The 13,617-nt window shown below is 46.0% G+C and overlaps 1 protein-coding gene across 5 annotated transcripts in view; it reads right to left on the reverse strand.

Annotated features, from left to right (window-relative positions):
- Window positions 1-352: 352 nt before the first annotated feature.
- MYH10 (myosin heavy chain 10) overlaps window positions 353-13,617 on the reverse strand; it is a 121,611-nt gene continuing 108,346 nt past the window's right edge. For all 5 annotated transcript variants that reach the window (XM_070773069.1, XM_019981423.2, XM_070773070.1 and 2 more), the window contains 8 exons: window positions 12,474-12,635; window positions 7,418-7,546; window positions 6,985-7,073; window positions 6,101-6,224; window positions 5,818-6,026; window positions 4,163-4,271; window positions 2,634-2,806; window positions 353-1,953 (listed from right to left, as the gene is read on the reverse strand). In XM_070773069.1, coding sequence (XP_070629170.1) covers window positions 1,809-1,953; window positions 2,634-2,806; window positions 4,163-4,271; window positions 5,818-6,026; window positions 6,101-6,224; window positions 6,985-7,073; window positions 7,418-7,546; window positions 12,474-12,635 — 1,140 coding nt within the window. In that variant the 3' untranslated portion in view covers window positions 353-1,808. The remainder of the gene's footprint in view (window positions 1,954-2,633; window positions 2,807-4,162; window positions 4,272-5,817; window positions 6,027-6,100; window positions 6,225-6,984; window positions 7,074-7,417; window positions 7,547-12,473; window positions 12,636-13,617) is intronic.

Raw genomic sequence — 13,617 nt, forward strand, 5'->3', positions numbered from 1 at the left:
AAATAGCCTGAAACGTCTCAGGCCTCTTGAAATACTCTAATCCAGTAATGGGCTTCATTGATTGGACACTGAAACCGTCCTAGAGACTTCATCCCTCAGTCCTGGACCACTCATCGGCAAAGCAGGACAGCCGCCAGCCCGCCCAGAGAACTCACCTGTCACCTGACAGTTTCTGGGCGTGCGGTGCCCTCGGAACAAGTGGCCTGGCTATCAGCACGTAAGTCTATGTAGTGTCCAACCAGAACAGAAGGTGAGAAAACAGATTGCACATTCACATGATTATTCTTGTTTATTGAGGTCTGTTTATTCTCCACGGGTGCTTTTTCCTCCAAGTAAACAGAGCAGGCGTAAATATCTATAATGAATAAATTTATTGTCTTACAAAAATCATTGTCTAGAAATATGGGAATACAAGAAAAGATATTTGCAGTCAGGTGTCTGGTGGTCAACAGCCAGTACAATTCATAAAGGGGGAAAAATCAAAGATTCCAAACCCACATGACAAATTCTTCCCAACAGATGTTAAAGCTTTTAACCCAAAAGGTTTGTGTTTTCAAGCACGTTGCAGAGGATCAAGGATTTATAATTAACACTGATTCATTGTCACTGAATGTTTATAATACCACTTTGACTAGAGAGGTACATGATATGAAGCACAGTCAAAACTTAATACATTAAATTGTTACAGAGGCAAATAATATATTTAACATTGTCTTAGTACTGTAGTGTCTAAGGCACTTTCTGTAATGTCAGTTTGATTAACTATCAACCCAAAACAGAATGCTAAATGTTTACTGTAACACTGTCCCGAGGGGGTGGGGAGGGAGAAATGAAAAAGGAGTCGTCCACTGGCATGTCAACATTCAGGCGGGTGGCCTCTGTTCCCGAGGTGCTGTCCCTCTCACTGACAGACTTGAACAAGTCTCGGACACAAAACCAATCTTCCCATTTTGGGCTCAAAGCAGCGGCTGAATTTGCAAGGTCAGCATGAGAGCCTGGCTGGCGAGGAAGAGTGCGCCCCCTAGCTTCTGCTCTGGGGGGCCTGTGGCTGCGAGGAGCAGGCCATCTAGAAGTCACTGTGATGGCTGCCCCTGGGCCTCGGCTGCATCGTGGCCACTGTCCTGTTGGCACAGAGCAGCTCTGGCTGAAGACAGTTCACGTGAAGAGATGCGGGGACCCCACGACTTGAGGGAGAGGGGCACTGCAACCCCCATGGATGCTGCTTCCCCCAACCCACCCCCCCATCTCGCTGAAGCCCCTTTCACAGTTTGCGCACTGAAATAGTATCAATCATCATCTGAAGGAAATGAGAGCTACAGGTGCAGTTTAGGTTCCATAACGTTCTAAGGGACTTGATGTGGCTGCGGAGGCAGGGGCCACGTGAACACAGAACTAAGGTAGCTGTCTGTACGACAGAGCATGCAGAGCGACGGGGCGGCAACCGCTAGGCGGCCCCATGACCCAGCGACTGGCAGCGGGTCTGCAGTTAGTTTGAAAAAGGGTTCTCTTAACATGTATTATAAAATGGTCTCTTGGTGGATATATGGAAAATAGATGCAATGATGAGGCGATCTGTTTAATATGTGTAGGTTTTGTGTATATATATATATAAAAAAAGGGGAGCAATTGTACCTAAATCTGAAGCAGGAGACGTGTGTGTAGGCCATGAGGCCTTAAGACACAATTGATCTCTCAGGAAGGAGTCTCGCAGCTCTCCGGTTCCCCAGATCTGCAGGAGGCCCCAAGGTGGGGCCTGCATATGACTTCCTGCATATCCCGCAGTATTGCTTCCTCCGGCTTCCTTGGACTTACTCGGACTGCGGCGGCTGTGTCTCGTTGATGTCACTGGTCTTACTTTCTGTGTCGTCGTCCGACAGCTCCAGGGACGCGCCCTCAATGTGCAGCTGGCGCCGGCCTGATCGGCTGGAGGAGAAGCTGATCGGGCCGCCTCGCCTGGAGGGAACAGAAAACAGGTGCACGTGGCCGCCAAGTCGTCCACCCACCTGAGGACTCAAACCTCCCCGCCCAGGACACAGCCCCTGGGGTGGTGGGGAAATCAGAAGGGCTCTGTGCTTAGCCACCGCTGCCACCCACTGAGCATCGTCCTGGGGGCCGTGGTGGCTGGCCCCTGCTGTCCCTCCAAGACACAGTGAGGACAGCACCACTGGCTCATCCCTGGCCAGCCGCTCCCCAAAGGGCAGATGGAGAGGAAATGTTGTGTGCAGGCTTTGTGGGCCTCCTAAGGTCTCTGCTGGTCTTTTTACAACCTTTATCACTGTCAGCACCACTCTTAGCGTATGAGAGCAGGGCAGACAGGCTCCAGCCCACAGGCCACACCTGTGCTAAGCTGTCCTTATGGGGAGAAGCCTTGGCTCCCTGTGTCCTGGGGTGCATCAAGTCTGCCGTAGAGAGGCTGCCCCTGCCCACGAGGGACATGGACAGACTCCTGGGCTGGCACGCAAGCCTCAAGCCGTGCATTCGCACAGCCTCTCAGTAAACACAGAGCCAGTGAGTGAGTGGCCTGTTGCTTCCCTGCTCTCCAGCCCACCAATGGTCAGGAGTCCTAAATAGGTACATGCCAAGGAGGATCTGCACACTTGGCCAAGAAAACCACAGTGTCTGGAGCCACTTACCTCAGCCGGTTCTTCAGGGTGCTGACCTCGCGGCTCAGGCCCTCGTTGGCCTCAGTGGCATCATCCAGTTCCCGCTGGAGTTTGCGCCGAGATGCGTTGGCACGTGTAGCTTCTTCCTCTGCTTCCTCCAGCTGCCGCTTGAGCTGCTTCATCCTGGCATTGGCCTTCTCCATCTCGGGGAAGTTATAGGAACCGAGTCAAACCAAACCGCTGAATCCAAATTCACATTGCTGTGTCCTCAATGTTTCAGCACAGGCCTCTGCCCCACTGGCCACACGTGTGTGCACACACAAGGGCCCTGCCTGAGGCCTTTTGAACAGCCTGCCATTCTCTGCACAACTGTGTCTACACAGCATATTAGGCTAAAGGAAACTTTTAAACAACTGAAATCCAATTTTCATCCCTGAGTTTTCTACAGAAAAATGACATCTTCACATGAGTGATCTATGGAATTATGAAAGGAAACTGCTATTACCAGCAACACAGATAGTCTCCACCCCCAGGAGATGGTGTGTTCATTTTACACCTCTTTTCAACACGGGCATGTCAATATTCTAAGTACCAAGCCGCTCTGGAAAACCAAGTGAGAACTTGGCCTGCCACTAGCCCGCCCACTCCTGAGCCACAGAAGCTGGCCAACACCGTGCTGGTCCAGTTCACACCCACCCAGAACTGCTCTCGGAGTTGCTAGGCCCTGGGATGGAGAGGGAAGGGTCTGGGCTAGAGGCAGTGGATCCTCAGGTCTCCCAGACGAGCGAGAGCACAGCCCCCCAGGCTGCAGCCAGTACAGAGCTGACGCGCCCTGACACTTAGGAGACAGACACCTGGACACAGACGAGGACGACCACTTGGGTCCCAGGTGCAGTGCACTCGCTTTTTCTTCCCTTCCCACTACCTCTTGCATCTGCCCCTCCACCCAGCCAATGTTCAGTTCTGTTCAGTCACTCAGTCGTGTCCGACTTTGCGACTCCATGAATTGCAGCACGCCAGGCCTCCCTGTCCATCACCAAGTCCTGGAGTTTACTCACGTCCATCGAGTTGGTGATGCTATCCAGCCATCTCATCCTCTGTCGTCCCCTTCTCCTGCCCCTAATCCCTCCCAGCACCAGAGTCTTCCAATGAGTCAACTCTTATGACTACCAACTACAACTTTCCTAGGCATTCAGAAGACAGTGGGTAAAACAGGCAGAAATCTCTACTCATGCAGTGTCCACTCTAGTGAAGGAAACATGGTAATAAGATCAGTTCAGGCCTCCCCACTTCAAGCCTTTCTCAAGGCTCTTGCCCACCCCTTCGCAATATGTATTGTGTGGCAGGGCTGCGTCCTAATCACCTCTGTATCCCCAGCACCCAGGAGTGACCAGCAGGAACAAGAAACAGCATGTGTATTGAAACACTAGAAGTAAGAGTTTCAAACAGCTCTTCCTAAGTCAGCGAGTCACATAGTAACATGGCTGGTCTTGTATCTGTGTTCCTGTACAGCATTCAGGGTGGAAGACGTGTTCCCTTTACGTGCCTTCTCTCCTTACCTGTTCTTTATACTGGTCAGCATGGCGGCGTTCATCTTCAACCTGCATGAAGATTTCTTTCAGCTTCTTCTCGGTACGACGGACTAGTTTATTGGCAGCGGCTCTTTCCCTGTGAAAATGATCCACATGTTCATTTTCACAGTTCTTGCAGTAAAAATATTTTAACTCCTTTTCTCTATAAGATGACACATTGGAGTGCTTTCCAGGACCCCTGTATCATCGTGATCAACATAGCCCAGAAACTTCTTCCTTCTGGTCGAACCATGGATTGCCTTTAATGTAGTCTAATGCTGATAGGCAGAACACCTGCATTATTCCCTCACGCATGGGTATTTATCACCTTAGTGATCTTCTGAAGATCAAAGGTCATTTACATCGAGTGTAGAATTTTTGGAAATAAAAACCTTAGTTGGTTACTCTCATCACCTAACATTTTAGCCTGGAAAACAAAACAATTTATTGATTGTTTCAATTTAAAATTACTTCCCACTGACTTGGAGAAGGAAATGGCAACCCACTCCAGTATTCTTGCCTGGAGAATCCCATGGATGGAGGAGCCTGATGGGCTACATGCAGTCCACGTGGTCGCAAACAGTCGGACACGACTGAGCGACCTCACTCACTCCCACTGACTAAGATTCCCTGGAGGAGGGCAAGGCAACCCACTTCAGTATTCTTACCTGGAGAATCCCACGGACCCAGGAGCCTGGCAGGCTAGTCCATAGGGTTGCCAAGAGTCTGACATGACTGAAGTGACTGAGCACGTACTTACTAAGATGCTAGAGCAGCTGAACACTGAAACAACTCCCCCCACTTCAGGTAGGAGTTAAGGCACCATGTTCTAGACAGGCCTCCACTGTCCCATGTGAAGGAAGGAGAGTTAACTTACTTGGAGAACTCCACTGAAAACACAAAAGGATCTTTTGTTCCTTCACAAATGTTATGCAAAAATGGATAGGATGGAATCAGCTCAAAGGACCAAGTCATGTCTATTACAACTAACAACAAACAAACCCTCAGCTGTTACATTTGAGAGCAGGGGGACAAAGTTTTGGATGCTAGGCCGGGGAGGACTCTGCGCATAGACCCTGTGTTTCTGGGCCCCCAAGCTCCTCAATAAGAGGGTGAAGTTTAAAGTCTGCTCCAGCTCTGGCCATCTGAGATTCTATTCTAATAGATATGTAAATAAATGCCTGCCAAAAAGCTGCTTTGTGCAATTCCTCATAAATTTCAGAATGAATGGTTTACGTCACCAGAATGCAAACTGTTGAGCAATCCTTTCTTAAAGGAGAAAAAACTTGTCTTTTTTGTTACACTGCATTTCTTCTATGCCAATACACTGTTGCATTTCACGTGATGCCGTGAACTTGGGCTCAGCCTTGGGCAGAGATGTAAACTATGGCACCAGCAAGTCATGGGGCACACACAGCATGATTAGCCCTCAGCTGAGCCTGGGAAGAGCTGACAGGCGAGCCCAGTGCTCCCTGAGGGCTCACACCAGCTTCTCCGGTTATATGTGCCCTTGTGATTCTTCCCCCAGCAACAAAGCTCCCCTAGGACGAGCCATTGGTGTCATCTCTATAAACCTGGACCTGGTCTGTAGCAGAGATACTGTAAAAACCTTTCTTTGGCTTATAGCACTGAAAACCTCTTACTTGGCTTCCTGCTCAAGCTGCTCCTCCAGCTGCCCAATCTTGGCTTCTAGAGCAGAGATGGTGGCCTTGAACTTGGACTTGACAGCGCCTTCCAGCTCCTGCAGCTTGGCCTTCAACTCCTTGTTCTGCCGCTCCAGCTGCTGGCGCGCATTATCGCTCTTCTGGGCAGCGCTGCGCTCGGCCGCCAGCTCAGTGTTCAGCGTGTCCACCTGAAGGGGAGATGGGTCAGTTGTGCAGGGGATGGCACAGTCCCTCCTGGGGTGAGGGGACATGGCAGGCCCACCTGCAGTGTGGTCTTGCGGAAGCGGTCATTGAGCAGCTCCATGTTGCTCTGCTCCTCCTCCAGCTCCTCCTCTAGCTGTGCGATCCGAGCCTCCAGACGCCGCTTCTCATCCAGGAGTGCAGACCTGCGGCCAAGGCGGCGACACTCAGCACAGAGAACTCCCCAGGGCTCCTCCACCCACTGTGCTGCCATTAGCATTCTTAATTTTTCTCCTTCCCCTCCTCCCACCCCGGTCTGCCAGGTCCTGTTGGTTTTGCTTCCAAACATGCTGCCCACTTGTCTCCATCCCCAGGCCTGCTACCTGGCCAGGCCCCGCTATCTTGCGCCTGGATTGCTATGCAGCCCTCCAGCTTTGCCCCGCAGCCAGTGTCAGCTTTAAAAGTGCAAAAAGATCCTGGTGTTCCCTAGCTTCTCTAGTGCACCAAGATCCAAAGCCAGCTCCTCACCATGGCACACTAGAAAATGACCACCATGGATCCTTAGGACAGCCATTAAATGGAGAAAGCAACCTCTTAATTGTAAAAAAAAAAAAAAAAAAAAACCCAAAAATCTGACTTAATGAAACATACATTGAGGGAAAGAGACCTAAAGAATGTGAAAGTGAGGCCCTGCACTGCAAGGCTGTGCAGTCCTGTGGAAGCCAGATAGGTTCTAAGGGCCTTTCCTGCACACCTGTGTGGACGTGACTATTGCAGGGAGGTGTGACCTGGCAGGGCTTCAGCCAGTTGGCTGAGGCCCAGCATCTCGTGCTTATCTCTCCAGACTTTGAACAGATAAGCAAACCAACCACTGACTCCCCAATGCCAGATGACCCCTGTAGCTGACTTAGTGCCTGTGAGGACCAGTGAGACACCCACCCCTTCCCACCTGTTCAGGAGACTCACTTGCCGGAGGCGCTATTGGCAATCTCGTCCGCCAGCTCGTCTCTCTCCTGCTCAGCATGTCGGCGGGCTCGCTCGGATGAGGCAAGTTCCTGAGTGAGTTCAGATTGTCATGTAAGCTCTGGCTGCTAAGTTTCCTTAAATGTGAGGTCTGACAGTGCCTGTAGGCTGCTGCCACCTTGCTTGAGGCACCAAGTGTGCCTCAAACTGTAAACAGATTTAAGAAATACACTATTCAACCTCTCTGTTTAGTCAGGTAGAACAATATCAAATGGGACCACTTTGCCCAAGTGAAGCAGTAAGATGGTCCAGCACCATATTAAAAAATGGTCAGTGAGATTACACTGGCTACAGAAACACTGAAATGTATTTATCTGGTCTTAGAGAAATTCCAAGGGCAAATATTTGTTAAGCAAATAAATGAATAAACACAAACCTCCTGCAACTGAAGGATTTCTGCTTCCAGGCTTTTCAGTTTCTTCTCACTCTCTTTGGATTGAGCAAAAATCTCATCCCGGGATGCACGAGCTTCTTCTAATTCACGCTGGTAGTCCTTCATCTGAGCCTAAGCATAAGGAGGAGGAAAGTTTTAGGGTAGTGTTTATTCTTATTTAAACGTACCTTTCCCCCCAAATTATAAAATATGAATTTATTATAAACATAAATGTAGAAGTGATGAAAAAGAAAACATTCAAGTCAATATCCCTTATGAATATAGATGCAAAAATCCTCAACAAAATAGAAACCAACAAGATCCATCAACACATCCAAGTGGGATTTATCTGAGGAATTCAAGGTTGATTTGACATCCAACACAACTATGTGATCACTTCAATTGACACAGAAGCAATCTAATACCTTTCAATATAAAAACATTCAATAAACCTTTGACAAAATTCAACATCCATTTATGATAAAAACTCTCCAGAAAGCAGGCACAGAAGAAACATACCTCAACATAATAAAAGCCATATATGATAAACCCACAGCAAACACTACCCTCAATGGTGAAAAATTGAAAGCATTACCCCTAAAGTCAGGAGAACAAGACAAGGATGCCCACTCTCACCACTACTATTCAACATAGTTTTGGAAGTTTTAGCCACAGCAATAATAGAAGAAAAAGAAATGAATCCAGATTGGAAAAGAAGTAAAACTCACTGTTTGCAGATGACATGCTCCGATACATAGAAAACCCTAAAGACTCCACCAGAAAATTACTAGAGCTAAATCAATGAATATAGTAAAGCTGCAGGATATAAAATTAATACACAGAAATCCCTAGCATTCCTATACACTAACAGTGAGAAAACAAAGAAATTAAGGAAACAATTCCATTTACCATTGCAATGAAAAGAATAAAATACTTAGGAATAAATCTATCAAAAGAAAAGACCTATATATAGAAAACTATAAAACACTGGTGAAATAAATCAAATGACACAAATAGATGGAGAAATATACCATGTTCATCAGTCAGAAGAATCAATATAGTGAAAATGAGTATACTACCCAAAGCAATCTATAGATTCAATGCAATTCCTATCAAGCTACCAATGGTATTTTTCAGAGAACTAGAACAAATAATTTCACAATTTGTATGGAAATACAAAAAAACCTCGAATAGCCAAAGCAATCTTGAGAAGGAAGAATGGAACTGGAAGAATCAACCTGCCTGACTTCAGGCTATACTACAAAGCAACAGTCACCAAGACAGTATGGTACTGGCACAAAGACAGAAATATAGATCAGTGGAACAAAATAGAAAGCCCAGAGATAAATCCATGCACCTATGGACACCATATCTTTGACAAAGGAGGCAACAATATACAATGGAGAAAAGACAATTTCTTTAACAAGTGGTGCTGAGAAAACTGGTCAACCACTTGTAAAAGAATGAAACTAGAACACTTTCTAATACCATACACAAAAATAAAATGGATTAAAGATCTAAATATAAGATCAGAAACTATAAAACTCCTAGAGGAAAACATAGGCAAACCACTCTCTGATGTAAATCATAGCAGGATCCTCTATGACCCACCTCCCAGAGTAATGGAAATAAAAGCAAAAATAAATGGGACCTAATTAAACTTAAAAGCTTTTGCACAACGAAGGAAACTATAAGCAAGGTGGAAAGATAGCCTTCAGAATGGGAGAAAATAATTGCAAATAAAGCAACTGACAAAGAATTAATCTCAAAAACATATAAGCAAATCCTGCAGCTCAATTTCAGAAAAATAAGCGACCCAATCAAAAAAATGGGCCAAAGAACTAAACAGACATTTCTTCAAAGACATACAGATGGCTAACAAACACATGAAAAGATGCTCAACATCACTCATTATCAGAGAAATGCAAATCAAAACCACAATGAGGTACCATCTCACACTAGTCAGAATGGCTGCTATCAAAAAGTCTACAAACAATAAATGCTGGAGAGGGTGCGGAGAAAAAGGAACCTTCTTACACTGTTGGTGGGAATACAAACTAGTAGAGTCACTATGGAGAACAGTGTGGAGATTCCTTAAAACACTGGAAATAGAACTGCCATACGACCCAGGAATCCCACTACTGGGCATACAAACTGAGGAAACCAGAATTGCAAAAGACATGTGTACCCCGATGTTCATCGCAGCACTGTTTACAATAGCCAGGACATGGAAGCAACCTAGGCGTCCATTGGCAGACAAATGGATGAGAAATCTATGGTACATATACACAATGGAATATTACTCAGCTGTTAAGAAGAATGCATTTGAATCAATTCTAATGAGGTGGATGAAACTGGAGCCTACAGAGCAAGTAAGTCATAAAGAAAAACACCAATATATTAACACATATATATGGAATTTAGAAAGATGGTAATGATGACCCTATATGCGAGACAGCAAAAGAGACACAGACGTAAAGAACAGACTTTTGGACTCTGTGGGAGAAGGTGAGGGTGGGGTAATTTGAGAGAATAGCATTGAAACATGTATATATATATATATTTTTCATGTATATCATCATATGTGAAACAGATCACCAGTCCAAGTTTGATGCATGAAATGGTGCTCGGGGCTGGTGCACTGGGATGACCCTGAGGGATGGAATGGGGAGGGAGGGTCAGGATGGGGAACACATGTACACCCATGGCTGATTCATGTGAATGTATGTCAAAAAACCCACCGCAATATTGTAAAGTAATTAGCTTCCAATTAAATTTCAAAAAAAATTAAAAAAACAAAATAAAAACAATAAGATAAAAACAATAAACTAAAGGCAACTTCCCCAACCCTGATAAAGGGAATCAATGAAATGAAAAACTAATATCATACTTAATGGTCAAAGACTGAATGCTTTTCCCTACAATAAGCAATGAGACAAGGATGTTTTTGCCCTTGCCGTTTCTGTCTAACAATGTAATGGAGATGCTAGTCAAAGCATTTAGGCCAAGACAGGGAAATAAAAGATACCCAGATTGAAAAAGAAGAAATAAAACTTAGCTCAATTTGCAGATGAAAATATATAGAAAATCTTAAGGAATCCATTAAAAAAAAGTTACAACTAATAAACAAGTTCAGTGAGGCTGCAGCATACAGGATTAATCAATACAGTTAGTTCTCCATACCTGAACTCCACACCATGGATTCAACCAACAGTGGGTCAAAAATATTCAGGGGAAAAACATTCTCAGAAAATTTCGAAAAGCAAAACTTGAATTTGCCACGTGGGCAACCATTATCTTGTATCAGGTTGTTATGAGTAAACTAGAGTAAACTACAGATGATTTAAAGTATATGAGAAGATGTTCACAGGTTATATGCAAGTAATACACCATTTTATATCAGGGACTTAAGCATCAGAGGATTTTGGTATCCACGGGGGCGGAGGGGTTGGTCCTAGAACCAATCCCTCTCGGACACTGAGGGACAACTGTACAAAAATAATTGAAATTCAATACACTAACTGTAGAGACTGTAAATATTAACAAAGCAGCTATACTTAGCATCAAAAGGGTAAAATTTAGCTAATGTATAAGACTTGTATGCCAGAAACTAAAAGCATCATAGAAAAAAATGAAATAGCTCAATGGACTGATAGCCATGTTCATGGACCATGTTCGTGGAAAACTCAAGACCTTCGTGAGGATGGTAATACTCTCCAAATTGATGTACCGAGTCAACGTAAAATAGGAATCCTGGCTGGCTTAGGGGAGGCAGGGGGTAGAAACTGACAAGCTGATCCTAAATGGAATTGCAAGGAGCCCGGAACAGCAGTTATGGAAAAGAAAGTTGGAGAAGTCATACTTCCCAAGTGCAAAATCTGTAAAGCCATGGTAACCAAGACTCTGTGGTCCTGGCAGGACACAGAGATCAAGGAATAGAACTAAGAGTCCAGAAACAGACACAAGTCTGTGGTCAGCTGACTTCTGACAAGAGGGCCAAGAGAATTTCAATGGGGAAAATCTTTTTAACAAATGGTGCTGGGACAATTGAATATCCATATCCCAAAGAATGAAATTGGCTTCATATATCAAACTACATAATAAAAAATGAAGAGGATTTAGAAAGAGCCAGAAGTATAAAACTCGACAGTCATGTCTGACTCTGTGACCCCATGGACTGCATACAACTCTTAGGAGAAAACACAGGACTAAATCTTCAGGACCCTGGATTAGGTAGTGGCTTCATAAATAGTAAAAACAGAAGAAACAAAAAATAATCTGAACTCCATCAAAACAAAAAACTTTTGCACTGTAAAACAGTACCACTGAGGGAGTGAATAGATAATCCAGAGAACGGAAGAAGAGGCAGAATCACCAAGGCCAAAGGAATGGAAATTTTCTAAAGCTTTTGTCTCTCCCTCCAGAGAAGTGTGTCCTTGTACGAGAGAGCCCATCACATCCTGCCAATATAGCAAGTTACTACAGAAATCACTTTGTCACTGTGACAGTGAAAACCAGCATGCCATCTGAGTAGCTAAAGCGATGCTGACTGGACAGAAAGGCGCAGCTGGAGGAGGAGCAACATGGAGCTGCTCAACGACTGCTTCTGCAGACCACGCAGCAGGTGGGCCTGCCGTGTCCCCCTAACCACGGGAGTGGCTCACGGGCCCGGTCGACAAAGTCGACACCACCTACTCTCAGTGGGTGGCTGTGTGTTTAGTTGACCACGAGACGTTATTCAGAGCCCCAAGAGCTTGTCCCTCAATGAGTGCCCACCTGGCAACTCTACCTCACTCAATCCAAATGGGGCCAAGCCCACCCTGTAGACGCTGAGCTATACACCTACCATCTTTATGGCTTATGGCCCCAGCCTACAGCTGAGGATGACAGCAGCCCTGTGCCCTGCAGCAGTGACGTGGCAACGCTGAGCCCACCAGCACGATGGAGGCTGGATGCTGCCCAGAGCCTTCTCTCCAGCATCACTGGCCATGTCGTGCTCAGTGGTCTCAGCAGGGCCCGATGACCCCACCATCACACCCTGATGGCTGGTGGCACTCACCTGGAGTTTGCGGAGCTGCTTGATCACTTCATCCCTTGCTTTGTTAGCTGCCTCGATTTGAGCCTCCAGGTCCTTCAGGTCTATTTCCATTTTCTTCTTCGAGGCAACAGCCAGGGCCCGCTGTTTCCGCTCATCCTCCAGCTCTGCCTCAAGCTCCCGCACCTGACAGGCAGTGTCAGGATACATCAGACCCAGTATCCTCACACGGAGAACAGGCCCATGGGGGCTCGGCTTACTCAGAAGGGGGGCTCTCTGCCTCCAAGCAGTTATTATTATTAGCAGCTGAATTTGTACAGAGAAAACTATAAACATCTCCACCTGGTACAAATCATTTCCATTGACCGACTGACCATGGCGAGAGTGTGTAAGGAGGCAGAATCCCTGATCTCAAGCTCCTAGTCCAGGTGATGCAACGAGATTGGAAGGCACAAGACAAGCTCCTAGGGAAGCTCCCCACTTGCCCCACAACAGGGACACCCCAGCCCCAGCAGAGGGGCCCACGTGTCAACCACATGGGCAAACAGCTTGGATGCACTCCCTCCAGCCCCAGTTAGCCCTTCAGATGATGGATGCTCCCTGCTAATAAGCTGATTCAGAATTCCCAACTCACAGAAACTCATTTAATGTGTGCTGTTTTAAGTCACTAAGCTTGAGCTAACCTGTTATCTAGCAATAAATGACTAATAAAATGTTAGTGGACCAAAAATAAGAAAGTGTCCCAGATCCAAGACTTGATACCATGAACTCCAAGGGAATGTTAAAGTGACAGTCGCTCAGTCATGTCCGAGACTTTTCAACCCCATGGACTATACAGTCCATGGAATTCTCCAGGCCAGAATACTGGCGTGGGCAGCCTTTCCCCTCTCCAAGGGGTCTTCCCAACCCAGGGATCAAACCCAGGTCTCCCGCATTGCAGGTGGTTTCTTTACCAGCTGAGCTATCAGGGAAGCCCTTGGGAATGTTTCACTTTAAAATTTTAAATTAGAAATTTAAATGCACTCAGAAAAGTATATAAATTGTAAGTGCCCAAGCAATGTTTTCAAATAACAAAAATGTAATACTTAGAGTTTTCCCTTTAGAGTGGTTTAAAGAGGACATGCAATCTGACTTCAGAATATTCTGAATCACCTTGTCAGGTATGTAC

Source organism: Bos indicus, chromosome 19 (assembly GCF_029378745.1).
Source record: "Bos indicus isolate NIAB-ARS_2022 breed Sahiwal x Tharparkar chromosome 19, NIAB-ARS_B.indTharparkar_mat_pri_1.0, whole genome shotgun sequence".
NCBI lineage: Eukaryota > Metazoa > Chordata > Mammalia > Artiodactyla > Bovidae > Bos > Bos indicus.